The following is an 18105-nucleotide window of genomic DNA, read 5'->3' on the forward strand; positions in this document are numbered from 1 at the left end:
TCTTATACCCTATTTCCAATAATCTAATGTATAATTAATATAAATAGGGAATTCTCTAAGGGCTTACTTATCCCACCTTCCTCTCCCCCCAAAACAGATTTAGAAACGTAAGTTGACTTGATTGTGTTGGACACAGTTGTCACTACACAATAGTGCATGTGATTCACTTCATTGGATAAAGAGAAGTGCTTTTCAGGAAAACTGGCACTAAGTACTGAAACATGTTTTGTTTTCAGCTTATAACTTCAATTTTTTCATGTCATTGAAAGAACCTAGAAATAACAGTTCTGTCGTGTCTTGTGCTACTTCTCTTTCATTGTTATAAAAAAGAATTTTCAAGTCTATTTTAAGGGTTGCAAACCAATGCAGCTCAAGAAGGTGGTGATTCTTTCTCTTTTTTTCTTCTGTGCTTTAAGAATCTTTACAAAATGGTTGTGAATACATCCATTTAAGTGTTAGGTCTTGCACTGTACTGGCTCCAGCACACAAGTCCAGGTTTTAAAGATTCCATTTTCCTCAATTTAACTCTTAACTGGAAAGGAAAACTTAATTAGAAGAGGGGGGGGGAAAAAGAATCTTATCCCACTGAGAACATGGAGATAAGAATCAGTTTTCTTGTGTGTTGGAACTCCTGAAAGCAAGTTGCTTAGAAATACTCAGTTTGGATCATAAGACTGGAGTGATGCTCAGGAGTAGCTGAAGTACTTTTGCAGGTCAAGTCAGTCTTTTCATTGCTTATGTAGTGACTTGCGTGCTAGTGGCCAGAACTAACAGGAAACCACAGCTGTTCATGTTCATGGCAGTGACAGCTGCCCGAAGAACTAAAACCAAATACGGTACAGGAAATGAGATGGCTGAATACAGATGACTTGCTGAAAACTACCCTAGAAATTCCTAATTTAAAACGATTAATCTTTGTAAATAATTGTATCAAGTTTTATGGAACATATAAAACTGGTTAAAGTGCTTTTCTCCTGAGGTCATTGCTAGCAACTGTTTTCATTAATAGGTCAGTTTCAGAGACTAGGTTAGCGAAAATAACAAACCTGCAAAAACAAATAAGTTTTTTGAATTCATAGCTGATTAGTAGTATGGAAATGGTTCCATGTTTGTTAGGCAGCATTTACTGCAGGGATAAAACTTTTAGAGTTTGTTTATGTTAACTGACTAACAGGTCTGGTGTCAATGAAACCGAATCAGTCACGGCTGTGAAACAGCATAACCTTTTGTTTATACTCACTCGCGTTGCTTTAATCAAGTCTCAACTACTTTCTCAGTTCAGAAACACTTTATAACGATCTTTAGTTCCAGAGTAGATTCAGTCTGACTTCCATGTACATAAAAGTTTTGGGATTTTGAAAAACTTTGTCATACTTTATTTGAAAGATAATGTTCAGTATCTGTATTTGAAGACAGATGACTCTTACTTTATTTGCTCATTTGACTTGGAGGTGAATGAATCTGATTTCCTGTGTGGTGTTGCTTTGGCTTGCTACCAGAAGGAGCAAGCCTGTAGGAGGAGACTTTCCTGTCTTCTGTTTTTTGGCTGCTTCTCTTCTGCCTACCAGGATTTCTTCTTGTCTTCTGGCTTAACTGTGTGCTAATGAGCTTCTTACTAGACAAGGTGACATTCATTCATTCTACCCTTCCTGCACTTCTCCTGTTGCAGGGATCTAAGGCTCCTACCAGTGTCAGTGCCCAGTCATCAATAGCCTCTGTCATGCATATTACCTTGTCTAAAACTGTATGCATACATCGTGATGGTAACTGGTCTGCAAAAAAAGACTTTACTGGCAAAGGTTGGAGCAGTACAACCCCATGGGTTGTCTTGACCTTAGTAGCATTGGTTATTCCCCCTTGAAAATGGAGACGGAAGCAGTAGTACTATAAGGTACTGTCACTTCAACAGAGCTGCATTTATCCTGGGATTGTGCTGGTGGATTTGTTTTTTAAGTGATGCATGTATAAAAGCCTGCAGCCTGGGGTCTTGAGCATAAGATACAGCAATGTATCTTAGGGGCCATAAAACATATGGAAATGTAACACAGACCATCTATCACCTGAAATAAACCATATAAACTGGTCTAACTTCAAAGGAGTCAGAGTTTTACAGATAGAGACTGGTAATTAGCCTAACTGTGATAACATTTGAAGAATTATAGCTAAAGCTTATGAGTGCCTGATTTTCACAGGTTTATATTTTCCTATTGTAGCATGCCTGACTTTACAATAAGTGCAATAGTGGATATATATTTAAACTGCAAATTGAAGAAAAAAAACAACAAAAAAAACAGGACAAGGAGTGGCCTCCTATACTTTTGGTGGCCTTTTATAAACTAGTCACAATTCTCAGTGAGGCATATCAGTTTTTTTTTTAATCTCTGATATTCTAGAAAGAACCTATGCCTTGCTTCTCTGGCAATGAATCTTTCCAGTCTCAGCTTATTCATAATCAGTTCATACCAATTGTTCAGTAGCCAACTTTGTCCTTGAGCTTAAATAGTTGTTTTCCCTTGCTACTGTTGGCTCCTTGTCTATTTACAGAGATTATACCTCTCTTAGCATTGGGCTTTCTGGATAAACACATGTTTAGGGGGCAGAGGAGGGGAACCTCTTGTGTGATAGACCCCTCATTCTCCCCTCATCCTAGCAGGTATTCTTTGCACCTGATCCTCACGAGTGACAAAAGCTCCATCTTGCTAGGAAATAAGCTATTAGGCACAGCTTGGAGTTTGCCTGCTTCATGTCAGCACAATGGTGGCTTGTTTTTCCTGTGGCTCCTATGGCATTCAGACCACAGAGGTAGATGCCAACTCATGTGTATTATTCCCTCCTCTACACACCCACACATGGTATTAATATCTTTATCTCACTGTATCAGTCCTTATTACTACAATGTTCGAGTCCCTCCTAATGAACAACCAAATCATTTACACAGAATCAAGGTAATTTGGTCAATGAGATGCACTCTATCTTTACTTCCTAGTGATATTCACTAAGAGCAATAAGAGCATAATTTAATTATTAAATAAATTTAAATTAGCATTTAAATCACAAGATCTTACTAATGCACCACAAACTTATTTTAATAGAGAATATTCTTGGCCTTCCTCTGCATGGAATGAAATAAGCTTATATGCATGTATATTTGAAGCAACTAAATGGCTTATGGAAAGTATGAAAAGTGACATTCTGAAGTATTTGGTCTAGTTCAGTACCTTCATGGTCACTGTACAGATACTTAAGGCAACATGAGAGTTGTTTTTTAATCAGGATGTGGGATGTGTCCATAGGGGAAGCTGTTCCAGGTTATATCTAGCTAATGCTGTATGTGAAGAAAGGCATATTTTTATCTCCTCCCCTTGGCAGTTAGTGAATTGAATTTAGAAATGAATAATTCTTGTTGCTGATTAATGTACAGTGTTCTTGCTTTCCAGGGCTGAATTACCTATCTTGCTTTGTTAGCTTTCTCTGGAATTTCTTAGTCTTCAATAATTACAAATTTGTCACTGTGCTTACTGAACTTCTTGAACAAACGGTTAAATAAGGCTAAGGAGTTTGCTTGTAGGGAAGCTTGGAAGGACTACTGGCTTTTGGGGATTTAAAAAAAAAAAAAAGGTTGTTCTGAAAGAGCCAAAGGATTGATTTGAAGTTCTGTTCCTACTGAAATTAATCTAAATGAAAATGTTATATGTGGAAACAGAGCTAAGGCATTCCCATAAATGCTGGAGCTGATTTATGGATTTTATTTGGAGATTTTGTTGAATAGTTTGGACAAGATGTTGAACATCTTTACTGAAGCTCTTTTAGACTCTGGATATAGTGTCAACCTTTAGACAGGGTCAGGCAAGCTGTTAACCTACATAGTCATTACAGAATCCAGTGTTGCTAATTTGGAGATTGATATGGCTGTAGATAGTCCTAAAAAGTTTCAAATGAGATCATAAAACCTGTTTGCTGAGTGTGATGTAAGTAGTATAGAATAGCTGCTGCCCTGAAACGTTTATTCTGATGAGCAAGCGTTTTGCAGATAGAGGTGAGGAGAACAAATGCACCATGTTAACAAGAATCGTGACCTGCAAAATGCCCAAACTGGTCTCAAAGCTCAGAAGATAATCATTACTAGAAGAAAATACGAAGTCAAAGCAGGATAAAAGCCTTGGTTAGATATGAATAATTCAGACTGAAATGCAAAGCTGTTCCAGATTGTGGTGCACTTGAAAGACTAAGATTCACAAGGCACTCAGTGCAGGAGGAGTAGCTTACCAAGTGTGTTGCTCTGAGCTGTTACCTTGGTAACTATTTAGTTTTGAGACTTGTCTTTGAATACTTGGCCCTGACTAGTGATGAGGGCCTATGTGGATAGCTAGCCCTTACGATAACTGAACTGGAAGATCAGGAAATAGTTGCATTAACTTTGCTAAGCGGATTTCTGTAGATTTTTAGGCAAACTAGGAAGGCAGTAATCATGTCCTCTAAAAGCTGATGGTTCTGTATACCTTTTTTAAGTAAGCATAATGAAAACACAGAACATGATGGAACACAACAAAATCTGTAAGAAGTAAAATCTAGGATGTACAGCTGGTTACTTTTTCTTTGAGATCCAGATCTTCATTACGTGCCTGTTAGTACAATCCTTAGTACAAATCTTAATTCACATCTCTACAAATTACTATTTAAAATGGTAACTGACTGTTGCTGTAAAACTCATGTGCAGGATCCCTACTGACACCAGTTATACCACAGAATCTAAAGTACAGTCTTATTGATGATTACTATTTTGACATTTATTTCAAAAATGCTCTGTTTCAAGTGCTTTACTACCTCTATTGGGAAAGGTTACAATTAATCTCTCTATGAAGCTATGCTTAAATCATGAGCAAATTTTACTGTGGCCAAAACAATTAGTGGGCTCATCCCAGAGATAACTGGGTGAGGTATAGTATCTCCAAAATATGGAAGATCATAAAGCAGAAGTTTCAAAAGCTAAGACACTGTAATATGATGCAAAAGCCTTCTCTTCATACTACCCAGCAGTGAAACAAAACAAAAATATTTCCTCATGTAGAATGTCTTGTGCACAGCAAAAGCAAACTCTCAGCATACTGTTCAACTTCTTGGGGTGTGGCGAGGAAAGAGAATACTCAACTAGAAGAAGAATTTGTTTGTTTTCCAATGAAAAGTATTTTCCGTGGCAGTGAGTCATACAGTAACTTGAGGCTTTCTTCAAACTATTTTGTCTAGCTAGTTTGCTGTAACAGTCACAAGTTTCCAGAGACCTGCTATGTGGGACTTGCCAGGGTTTTAAAATGCTAATCTTGCTGTGTAGCAGTGACTTTCATTGCTTATGTATTACAAATCTTTTTTGGAAAAAAAAAAAATCAACAAAAACCAGTATTGTCTATGTGGTCCATTTTAGAATCAGGCTATTGAATTTGTCTGCTAAAAGAGCTGTACAAATGCATGGCAATACTCTCCCCCTGCCAAAGTAGGAAGCTGTCAAACTAAATTTCACTGATGTCCAAACTGAATAGAAATTAAGTCTTTTATCTTTGTGCATCCTCTTGCAGATGGAATGTACAGCGTTCCCAAATGCCTGCTTCTCATCAGCCCTAACAGCTTAGCGCAAATAACTCCCCAGGCGAGAGGTGGGCCTCTCCTAAAGGTTAATCACAGTTCCTGGAAAACAGTAATTGGCCTAACTGAAAAGGAATAAAATGTTAGCACATTGTAAACGTTGTCCCCCTTTTGCTACAGAGGAAGGGAAAAATCATACCTGTCACTAAACTGGGAAAAGATACCCTGAACTATGCCTGAGGTTATAATAAAAACGTTTAGCAGATAAATTGTAACTAAGTGGCTAGTGAAGACAGAACAAGTCTCAGAATTGACTAGTCTCCCACTTACGAAGAGAAGCCGTTAGACAAGCTGATTCAATTAAAACTGTTTAATAGGCTACAGAAGAAGCTAAATCTTTCTCAGTATAAAAGAAAAGGACACTCCTTCGAGAAGAGGACAATTTCAGCCTCAAGTCTAAAAGTTGTGTGTATCCTGGTATACATTCTGGTGTACATGGATAAATAAGTGTCTCAGCTGAAAGCCTTTCAATACTATATTGTTCATCTTGGAGCATTTTCCCTAGGTCAATTAGTATAAAAGTATAACGTTTATTGTAATAAAATATATAACAGCCCTCAATAAAACTGGAAATGTAACTGAATTGCCTGTGTGTGAAGCCTCTAGCTATACTGCTGCTTGTTCAGTTTTTCAGCTTGCATTTTCCATATAATAAATATGCAAAGAGGCTGCTTTCTCCTTTTTTTTTGTTGTTTCCCTGTTTAAACTGTAAAAAATAAGTAACCCTAACTCTTAATCCACCTGTTGCTTTCCATATGTCAATAAGAAGCATTTTGTGTGCCTGCAGCAGTATTACTGACATAGTTCTAGCAAAGCTGCTTTGTGTACATGACTTGATGAAGTTAGAACAAATATATAGGCTGAATAAATACACAGTGACCTAGTTCAGATGGGGATAGGGGGGCAGAGTTCACTCCTGCTAAATGTAGATTGGGGCTTTGGGCTCGGCTGGCTTGAGCAATGCCCGCAGATGAGGTCCTGAGCGTACCTGCGCAGCCAAGAGGGAACACCATCCCCAGCCAGGCCTGGCTGGGCTGTAGGTGGTGGCTCTTCTTGCTCAGAGGGTACACACAGGTTGCCTACCTGAGGAGGATAACCCTCCTCTGAATTAGACAGACGAAACACCACGTACACTGCATCTCAGACTGTTCTGTTGGGCCTTTAATAGAGTCCACTTAAATTTCAAATGTTATTTCCTGTGAGAAGGTTCTTGGCAGCCCAGGCAGGCTTCCTGTATTGTACCTTATTGCTGCATAAGTCAGAAACTAGTTAATTTGCTTTTGGACCCCACCCTCCCTCCCATATACACTCTAAATTTAAATTCTGTTCTGTGGAGGCCTGGTGCTTTCTTTTACTAATTCAACTCACATAAGAAAGCAGAACTTGGCCCACAGCTTTATTTGAGCAGCATTCAGTTCCTTTGAAACTGGGACTGTTTCCAGAGCATTCAGGAATGGCTTTCACAGGGGCAAAGTGCTTTATTTTGGGTAATGTATGCTAGCCTTCTTTCACTTCTGAGGACCTCAGTATGTTCTTCTCTAGATAATAGGAAATTTGTGGTGCCTTGTCCTAGCATCCAAAGGACACTCTGTGCCCGCTACAAACCACCATGCAACTTGGCACGACCTACAGCCTGTCATTGGAAGAATTTGGGAGTAGAGGGGCAGAAAACAAATTTTGCACAGCTCTGTTCTGGTTCGTGATAGAGACTAAGCTTGGATGGAAGTTAATGTATAGCTGTAGGGCTTTTTGCTGTTGCCCCATGCATTTGCGGGAGCTATGTGGATCTTAAACTTCGTGTTTAGGCCTCTGCAGGCCTATATACACATCCTGTCCGTTTTAAAGTTTGTTACTTTGCAACTACCTCTAGAATATGAGAATTTTAACTTTTTATTCAGTCAATTTATTGGACAGTTATAACCCATTTCTTAGAAGACTTTTGAGAGTCAGGCAGGTGAGCAGGTCTCCCTACCTTTGCATAATCATTTTCCAGTTGGTTTTGAACTGCCTTTAAGACCACAGTCACCAGTTCTGACTCTGAGTTCCTGTCAAACCACAACGATACAAATTTGAATCTGATCATTCGTAAACACATGCTTCCAGTTCTGCTGAATGAATTGGAGCAGACAATACAAGCTCTGCTGGTTTTTATGCAGGGTACAGGATGGATGGCCTGATCACACACAGCCTTGCTAGTAGAGTTAGTCTATCAAAATGTTTTGAACAAATTTGAATTAGCAGAGTGGCTTGCTGCTTTTTGTCATGTATCTGTACCTAGCAGTCAGAGCCATGAAGCTGCATATGGTTTTGCTGGACCACAGCCAAATATTGCGAAGCTCATAGCTTAACAGCAGCTTGCATTACTCTAGCAAAGAGATGTTGATTATGACCTGTACTGATAAGTTACATTCAGGAACACAGTTCATTTTGTATAAACAATGAATGAAGTTCAAAGTTAAAGATCTTGCAGTATGCTTTATCAGTCTCTTAAAAAAAACAGACCGAGTTACCTATCAGCTTGACTCTCAGGGAACATTCACTTTTGTTCCAAGGTTGAGTGCTGCTGTTAAATGACTTAATAAAGAATTGTTGAAGTCTGTAATTCCTGCTAGAGAAAAGATAGATATCTAAGGAAGAGAATGAGGGGTTGTTCATAAAAGTCGGAAGGCAAATAGGCCAATAAGTTAAACGCTCACATGTTATAGATGGGTGACCTAGAATTAGCCTTCCCAATTTATAAATACCCGAGAAGTTACTCAGTGATTTTTTTTTTCTCCTATGTGTCTTACAGGTATTCGTTATAGTTTGGATGTTAGTGTGGATGAAGTGAAAGCCTTGGCATCTCTAATGACATACAAGTGTGCTGTTGTTGGTAAGTGGTGATTTGTCAAGCAAGGACGCAATCTTGAATTTCAGTCAGTACCAATGTAATTTACAGAAAAGCATCTGAAGGATTAAGTTTTAGGACCTGTAATCTTTGACTAAAATCTGCATCAAATGGGTAAAAAACATATATTGACTAATACGATCACGTATATTCCCGCTGCTGTTACTGTAGCTCCTTGGGCTCAAATAACATTGCGTTTTCATTTGGAAAGTCCAAACTCTGCTAGTTACCCATGTATAAAAGTACTGTTTCTGGAAGACAAATTCACGTATGGCAGATTTGGCTTTGGAGGGGGTAAGTTTAAGGGGAGGAGATGGCAACTGTGAAGGATTTAGGCAGGGGAGCTGTGGAGGGAGAAGAGGGATACATTTCCTTTATAGGTTATAAGGAAGCGTAATTCACGCGTGGCTGCTTAATTTCATTGGCATTTGGAGAGCATCTAAACATTATGTGCATGAAAACAGAATACTTTTTTCTTGTATATAGAGAAACTTCACTTAAGACTTCCAAAGCAAAATTTTTGAGCTGAAACAGAAAAAAAAACGTAAAACTTCTTGTTTTTACAAATGTTAAGTAGAAGAGCTTGAAGGATACAAGCTTTAAATCATGAACTTAGTGTCAAAGACCATTTTCAAGCTGCCCTTGAAAAATTTCCCCTTTTAATAGGAGTACCTAGGCTTACAAATTATAGCTTACATTTGTGAAGCCCTGAGTGTGGCAAAACCATATTCACTGCAAAAATCAAAGATAGAATGATTCACACAAATTATTGATGTGTTCTGCCTTTATTGTTGAAAAAGTAAAATAATTTTCCTTTGCATTCTTATAGATGTGCCATTTGGTGGGGCAAAGGCTGGTGTCAAGATCAATCCCAAGAACTACACAGTAAGCTTAATCATAGATAAAAATTCAGTTAACTGCAGTACTGAAGCCAGCCAGTTAAAAAGCTCTTCTAAGGGCATTACTGACAACTTAAAATTTCCTGCCACTTCTGCCTCTGTAGAGGCTGAGTTAAGCTTGTGTGTGCAGTAGGTAGGAAAAGAATTTTTAGAAGGTGTATATATATATATCTAAAAGAGATAAAATACTTCAATCATTTAGTTTGTTACTTTTTTTATCTTGAGGACAGAAGACTGCAAACCATTTGGAACCTACATTTTTTTCAAGTTGCTATTGTTAATAAGGGCTTAAATTAAACTACTCTCACAAAATAAGTTAATGTTTTTATTTATTATGACAAATAGTTTTATGGTCCATTAAAACTTTATACGCAGTGTTCCAGTGTAAATAATAGCTAACTTGGCTTATAAAAAGTTTACTGCAGGCTTGCCTCCTTACCCTAATCAAAATAACTTGTATAGAAAGAAATGCTCGCATATGTATCAGATACTCTAAGCTCAAAACTCATGTGAGGATTTGTGTGAAGTGCTTTGGGACTGTGTTGATTATATAACCTGCAGGCCAGCTGTTGCTGGGTATAAATCTCTGGCATAGGCTATCGGACTTGTTTGCTGGAAATCTCTACTACAAGCACAGGTGGTTCTTTGTGTGCTGCGCTCCTAACTTGTCATGGGTCAGAATGTACAGAAAAAAAATCAAATGTTTCCTTGTGCTGTCTGAATACCAAGGAACTGTTAGGGAGTGGCATATAAGCTACATAAATATATGAATCATCCTTTCTTCTAAAAGAAAAAGGCATCTTTTTACACTTGGGTATTAGTTTTAACAAATGTTCATAAGCACTAATGATTTCTTGTGATATTTATTGCCTTTTCTTTATAGGACAATGAATTGGAAAAGATCACAAGAAGATTTACCATGGAGCTAGCAAAAAAGGGTTTCATTGGTATGTTGTGTACAATTTTCATAGTAAAATTTAGGAATCTAATTTATCTATTTATTATCAATGTCTGCTAGATAGTATCTTTAAAATAATTGTATAAAATAATTGCATTTTTGAGAGCTGTAAGTAATTTGGGTACACTACTTCCAGCAAAGAGCTACAGCTTACTACATATTGAAATTAATTGTATCTTAACTTAAAGACTTTTTTCTGGAGGCCGCTGTGCTATCAAAAGCCACAAAAGCTTAGGTTATAGGGTCTCTTACGGATAGAGCAGAAAATCATGACCGAGTCTTGCAATTTTAATCTCCAATATAGAGCCAGTCACTGTTTCCTGTAGCCTCAGTTGAGGCAGATATCTGAGGAAACAGAGGAAGGAAATGGAAGATCCACCCCAGATCAAGTTTTGATGGCTTTGCCCATGGCAACCACAGGCTACACAGGAAGCTAGGCAAGAAGTATAGGTGTCTGTTGTAGCAGAGCCTCAGCTTGTGTAATGCTAATAGGTGTTTCATTCAGACTCTCAAACCTGAGTTGTACTGATAGCTTGCTTTCTGAACGTCTGGGAGTCTCCTTGGAGTAAAAGTGGACATTATTAGCTCATCTTCTAATGAAATGGAAAATCTTTACCTGTAGAAGGTTCTTACTCAAATGAAGCGTGTAGTAAGGCATATAACTACTCAAAGGTCTGTCATGTATTCCTGATGTCTAACTGCCCCGAAGAACGTATATTAATTTATCTGCATTTTCTTGCCAGGGTGTTTCGCATCTACAATAAGCTTCTCTGAAAAGTACTTATTGATGTTATATGTGACTGCTGTAATAATATACACTATGCAAACTATAGGGATTGTTAGTTCAGTGACAGTTAAAATGGTTCTAGGAAATTCATCTTCCTTTTTGCCTTTATGGTAGGGGCTATATAGCTTTTCATTGACAAACTGACCTTCATTTTACTGAGTGGCTTGTGTGCAAAGGCACGATACAAAACTTAAAACCAAATTGAATCCAAACAACCTGTTACTTGAACTGAGGATTAAATAAGCAAATAATTATTTGCCAAGTCCAGCTCAATTCCCAAGGGAATAGCATTTGACGATACCTATTCGTGTTTGATCCTTAAGAGCTGTGTTTATTGTTGCCAACAGGACCTGGTGTTGATGTGCCTGCTCCTGATATGAGCACAGGGGAGAGGGAGATGTCCTGGATTGCTGACACCTACGCCAGTACCATAGGACACTATGTAAGTTCTGGGCAGAGGCTTTGAAGTAGACAAGCTTTCTTGGTCTCTGCAGAAATCCTATTGTCACTGTTCTAGGTATTTATTACCGTGCTGCTTCATCATATGATTTTGTTTAATTATATGGATTTAAATATTTTCTTGCAAGCTGTAACAGCTTAATTGATATAAGGTTTTTAGGCTGCAGTTAAGAAAATAGTTTTAAAAAATAATAAAAAATACCGTTTATGTTAGGCTTAATTTCTGTTTGTCTGATACCGTACCAATTAGGACTGTTTAGCAGAAAGAGAATATACTGTTTATACAGGTCTTGGAGTCTAAAGACTTAATCTAAAAATGCGTTTTAATTCTACCATTTCCCTCAGCTTTTTCATTAGTAGTGTGATGTCTATAAAGTTAAGCAAATATGTAGTTCATAGCAGTTGGCATAGTCTTAATGTACTGAAATTTTTCAGTTTTAGACTACTGAATTTACAAGTGTTACTAAGTAAACGATTAGTTTTTAAGGTATTCAAAAGACCATGTCAATCAGTTCTAGCTATTGGTATAATACCCCAACAGTATTAAAAATTTCTCTATGTGATCCCCTGAAAGTAATAAGAAATCAATGTAGACTTGAGCACATTCTCGAGAGGTTAAAGCAGAAAGCATTGATACAATTTGTTGCTCAGAAAGCAATAAAAAAAATCTTTTTCTATTTTTAATTATCGCCCTTAATTTGACCTTTGTCCTTAAGTTGCGTATTGGGTTATTTGGACCAGTTTTGACTGTTGCATAAACACGACTGTTGAGCCGGGAAATACTCCTATTGTATACTTTTGACAGATAGGAAAAATATAAATATATATATTTATTTATTTATAGCAAACAACTTATTTCTAAAGTCTCTACTGTCTATGCTATCTGAACTTCCTAGCATCTCTTTCAGACATCGTTTCTGCTACTCCAGCAGGTCATAGTTTCCTAAGTAATCTTGCCGTAGGTTTATGGCAGTGCGTTAATATGCTAAGCTGTTGCATGTTTGCCTAACCAAGCTCCTTTTGAAATTAAAAGATGCTTTTTTTTCTCACTTTCTACAGTCACTTCCAACAGTTCCTCAGAAATACAGTGGGGTATATTCCCCCCCGCCCCCGAAACTCTCCCCCAGTAACAAGGCATTGTAACTGCCTGACGTGTATTTCTCTGGCATGTCTGGTCGAGACCTGCTTGGCTTTCTCAAGGCAGCATGCTTCTTGGCAAAATACTTGTCTTTTGCTATTTGTTGCCCTTACCAATAGGGGAGGGGGGGTGGCATGGTTTGTCCTAGGTCTGAAATAGTCTAAGATATCTTCGGGTGGGGTGGGGGAGGATGCTTGAAGAAGAGGCTGTAGCTAACTGGTTACTTGAGTTGAATAGCTTTCCCACAGAGCTATCTGTTAGCTAGGGAAAACTAAAGCGTTACTTGCTTTTAGTTATTCACATATTTAGATTTAGATCTTTCATTAAAAGCTTTAAACCTTATAAAAGGTCAAAAACATGGCTTCAGAAACACTTCAGGGTGCAAAGTGACAACTTACTCCCCTAATCATAACTTAACACTTCATCATTTAAGAAAACTACTGCCTCAAGGTATTAAGTTTTAATACAGTACGCATACTCATTGCACTCAAACGCATACTTCACTGTGATACAACAGCCTCGCTGTTGTAAGAATGACACTGAAGGCTAACATACAAACAGTTTTAAGTTTTGAGATATTTGTTAATAGTCTGTTCACATACGGGCGTTCTGTAAAGAAGCTTCATTTTTATTAGGTAGAAAACTAAACATTGATACAGGAAAAGATTCTTAATGCCTGCATTTCTGTTTTTTTCCACTTCATAGTCTCATCTTCTTGTGTCGTCCTACGGATGCATTCGTTTCACCAAAAAAAACCCCAACTACTGAGGATAAAAGAAATTTTAATTATGCTACAATGGCTTCTTTTAATCCTAGGCTATCTCTGCAAGGCAGTGTCTTATTCTTGAAGAACAAAAACAGTTGAGAGGATATAGGTATATTTTTCTGAAAAGTGAATTAAAGAATTGGAATAATAAGGACAAATTAAATGAAGATACTTCATTTTGTAGGGTTACTTGGTTGTGGATGGAAGACAAAAGGGTAGCTGTAGCTGGACTTGTGCGCTATTGTGGAAAATGATCAGGTGTAGAGAAGGAAGGTGAGAACTCTGTCAAGGCTGGACTGAGTGGAATAATCTATCAAAAGCAGTTTATAGAGGGAGATGTTTCAGATAACTAGCTGGCTGAGACACCAAGAACAAAAATGATGATGATTAAGGAACTGCCAAATATATAAAAATGACAATATGGGGGAAAGGAAAGGAACTAGAGGAAAACAACCATTGAACAGAAGTCGAAACCAGTCATAACTCAGAAGAAAGACAGAAGCTGTGCAAAGGACCACATTCAGTCGAATAGAAAGTTCTCTCTTTGGTGAAAGGGATCCATCTGGGAAAGGAACAGTCCTGATGAGTTGATGTGACTGCAGGCAAACGTGTTCTGGGAGCTTGAAGTGGAGAGGAAAAGTTAAATAACAGGTATAAACAGATAGGGGAAATCTTGAAACCTAACAGAGCAGTGCCAGGAAGCTGGAGAGGCAAGGAGAATAATATTCCTTAACCCTTTTCTATGCTGCGATGAGCAAAATAAGGGTGTCTGCGAGCTCCACCAGCTAAGTTCAGAGACTATCAGTACTAATACAGAAGTTTTTAACGCCAACCATAAGCCATTTTACAAACTTCTCATTAAAAGCTGTGGTCTTTCCTTTTGTCTGAGGTGTGCAAAAAATGTTTCAATTGACTTAAAAACATAAGTACAATGCCAGTTTAGGGCTCTGACATTGACTATGGTCTGAATATGTGACTTTAAGAAGACGGGGACCTGCCCTTAGCTCATGCTGTTTCATGCCAAACCATGCAAGTCTTTAATAACTACCATGTTAACTATTCCAGAAAATCCAACTTAAGTTGCTGGATCACCAAATTATACATTGCTAAAGTTTTTGATTAAATTCATCCTTTCCCACTCTTCTGTACTTTCTGATATGTTAGACTGAGTTTTAGGAGATGCGAGGAGACTTTAAGAAATAAATGGTAGGAGGCTGTATTTGTTAAAGTACTTATAAAACATACCCCCTCCTTTGTGAATGCATGAAGGCTAAAATATAGTTTCAGTACAAAAAAAAAAAGAATGAAAACGTAGTAATACTTCAGAGAACTGGGCCAAGTTGTTTCTAGCAAAACGACAACATAGATCTTGTGGGTATGCCACCAGAGGGAGCATGCAGCTTAGTGACATTTTGGGAAACTGAATAAGGAATTTGGTGTTGAAGTTCAGCATCACTTGTAGTGTTTTTAAAGAGGGGCGATTAAAGATTGCAGTTAACTCACCGTCATTTTTAAACAATCAGTACTTTTGCTTTCCACTGTGGGTCTAATCATCTCCTGTCATTCTGCCTCCACTCTTTTGCTCCTTTCCTCCCTCTCACCAAACATCTTGTGCTCAGACCACTGGCTTGGAAACGTATTTGGCACAAGCAAGGGAGAGAAGGGAGCATCCCAGTAAACGTGCTGCTGGTGGAATAGAAACCTGTCCGGCTGCTGGCAGACTCATTTCAGTGGATTCCCTTTCATCCCTACTCTTCTGCTGGATGCTAAATCATTGTTTGTGTGACCAGGCTCTGAGGGTGTGCGAGCATGAGAACCAGTGGTGATACAAGGTTTTTTCAAATTATTAATTTCGACTGAAAAATAAACTCCAGCTTTAAATAGTCTATTTTATCTTGGCTAGCTGTCTAGCATGTAGAACATTTAATTTTATTTGGCACCAGTTTTAAGACAGAAGCTTGATGTTATATATTGCTGAATAAAAGTAGTAGATACTTATCTAACTTTGCCTATATGACCTTTGTACTGTAGATTTTCCTGAGATCAAACATGATCCCTGCGTTCTGACAACAGGAAGGTGTTAGGCTTGTATTGTGTTTCTAAATAACTGAATTTGGTATAAAGGAACACTAAGCACTGTTTAAAGATGATTAAACGGCTTTAGCTGTGAACAATCCCAAGATGCCTCTGAACCCTTTAAAAAATTAAAACGTCAAGAACGGGGATGGAAATTATGACTGCTACAGGGGATAATACTGAGAAACGTATCCCGCAAAACTTTTTGATTTATCAAAGGTCTGCTCTTTGCTAACAGTGCAACAGAAGTGTCACCATAGTTAACCACAGACTCAAGTCAACACGTACACTTGGACGCGACAAAAAAATTGCAGAGCACATCTAAAACTGCATTATGTAACTTTCCTGACATCTACTAGAATATCTTTTTTTCTTCCGAGAAGCTGTTCATTTAACCTCAGAAAGAAAATTGGCTTTGTAAACTAAATGTATATAAACTACAGCATGTTCTGACTTTAATAATACTGAGGGCTCCATGTCTCTAAAAGGTACAAAACTTCTTGTTCCACCTGTTCTTTCATTGATTGTTTCATTGATTGCTCACAAATCTTTCACTATTTTCCAGGATATTAATGCACATGCTTGTGTTACTGGTAAACCCATCAGCCAAGGTGGTATCCATGGACGTATATCTGCAACTGGTCGTGGTCTCTTCCATGGAATTGAAAACTTCATCAATGAAGCTTCATACATGAGTATATTGGGAATGACTCCCGGATTTGGGGATAAAACATTTGCTGTTCAGGTAACTTTTTTTTTTTTTTTTTCCTTCAACTGCAGGGAAAAAGTGGTAAAGAAAATTCTGGTAGAACTGCTTTTAAAATGGGCTGTAGCAATAAATCTTGTTAGTTTTACGACTTTCAGGATTAACCTTTACTCTCAAACTTTAGAAACACTCCTCAAACAACATAGGTGCCCTTTATTTTGGATTGTATTATAAAAACTGAACTTTTGATTGCGCTCTACAGGCACAAAGTCAACTCTGCAGTCTTTATAAACATAGATTGCAAAGGCCAAAATGAGATACTACTACAGGAGTGCTTTAAACTAAGGCATTGTATGCATTTCAATGAACTATGGCACTGATTTCGCCTAAACACAATATGTTGTACCTTTTTGTAATAAAAATTTAGAAAAGAGAAAGTGGGAATTGGGTAATATGTTCCTGTTCCACTAAACCGCTCGGAAAGTAGAAACTGATACCCTGTCCTAAATTTGTAGGATTGAGCATACCTTTTTCATGCTCATAAGACTTCAAGAAGCTCTGATTTATGTAGCTGACTTTTGAAAGGGGTCAGTGTTCAATAATATGCATTATTGTTCTTAAAATTTCAAAGAAATAACTTGTCCTGTTCACCAGCGTTGATAAGCAGTTAGTAAGTTGAACAGAGGACCTGAGCGATTGCTTTGTTTTGAATTGTCTTTCATATCAATGGACTGGTTGTCAGAAATAGCAGGGTCTACAATGCCCCCTAATTGTAACCTCTGTGTTGTCCCTTAGCTGACCAGTGGGCTGAAGCAAACATCTCTGCCCTGCACAGATGCAGCAGCGCACCCTCTCCCTTCCCTTTGGCATCTTTGTGCTGGCGTTGGGTATCCAGCAGGCACTAAAGCCGAACATTAAACTGAAAACATGGCCGATAAAATAGCTGAAGATTCCTCTAGGAAAATGAGGATGTAATTTTGCAAACAGATCGTAGTAGTCTGTAGTGCGTGCCAAACTGCTACATCAAAGTTGGCTTCTGATAGAGGAAAAAAAAGGAACCTTAAAGATAATTGAAACCATTTTATAGAGGGATTTCATAGTCAGCTTTTTGCCAGGATAGAATCTTACTATAAACTGACATGGCTCCTGTGACCTTTTGGTCTGCCGTTTTGTGTTTTTCTGCTTCCAGTATGTTGAATAATGGCCTGGAATGAAGTTTCTTTATTCCTGTAAAGATGTAGAAAGTGCTAATGAAATGTAAGATTATCTAAATTTAAATTTAGGTAATCTGTTTTATATGGGATTGCTTCAGAAAGGTATTAGAAATAACACAGCTTCCTGCTAGTTTGTTTGTTTTAATGTGAAGAATTAATTACGTCCTTGTTTAATACTTTCCATTCTGGGAGGGTCTTATGCTTGTAAATCTTCCTTACCCAAACTAAATGGGAATATTTTTTGGCCTACAAACATTAATCACACCTTGGAATGGTTGTACAAAAAAAAAAAAAAAAATCTATGAATCCCTCTAAGACAGTGCCAGCCATAAAACGGGTGAACTTAATGTTACTACAAAAGTGTCAAAACAATGAACGCTTCCCTTCTGGTTTTTCAGTATGAAAAACTTTGCACAAATATACCTTGCCAGCTATAATGGGCAATTTCTACAAGGGTATTATTCAGAGCAGAACGCGTATAGGTTTGTGCCATCTTTCCCCTGCAAGTCATCTAGTGCTCAGAACATGCCAATAGATAAAAAGCTACTTAAAGCTATTCAAAGGTATATGAGCTTTAG

General features: G+C 37.8%; 1 protein-coding gene across 1 annotated transcript in view; it reads left to right on the plus strand.

The window, feature by feature from the left end:
• GLUD1 (glutamate dehydrogenase 1) overlaps positions 1–18105 on the plus strand; it is a 31086-nt gene that overhangs the window by 4461 nt on the left and 8520 nt on the right. The window contains exons 2-6 of the mRNA XM_068950677.1: positions 8429–8509; positions 9354–9409; positions 10307–10370; positions 11516–11610; positions 16173–16352. Of these exons, the coding sequence (XP_068806778.1) occupies positions 8429–8509; positions 9354–9409; positions 10307–10370; positions 11516–11610; positions 16173–16352 (476 nt within the window). The remainder of the gene's footprint in view (positions 1–8428; positions 8510–9353; positions 9410–10306; positions 10371–11515; positions 11611–16172; positions 16353–18105) is intronic.

This window comes from Struthio camelus, chromosome 7 (assembly GCF_040807025.1).
Source record: "Struthio camelus isolate bStrCam1 chromosome 7, bStrCam1.hap1, whole genome shotgun sequence".
Taxonomy (NCBI): domain Eukaryota; kingdom Metazoa; phylum Chordata; class Aves; order Struthioniformes; family Struthionidae; genus Struthio; species Struthio camelus.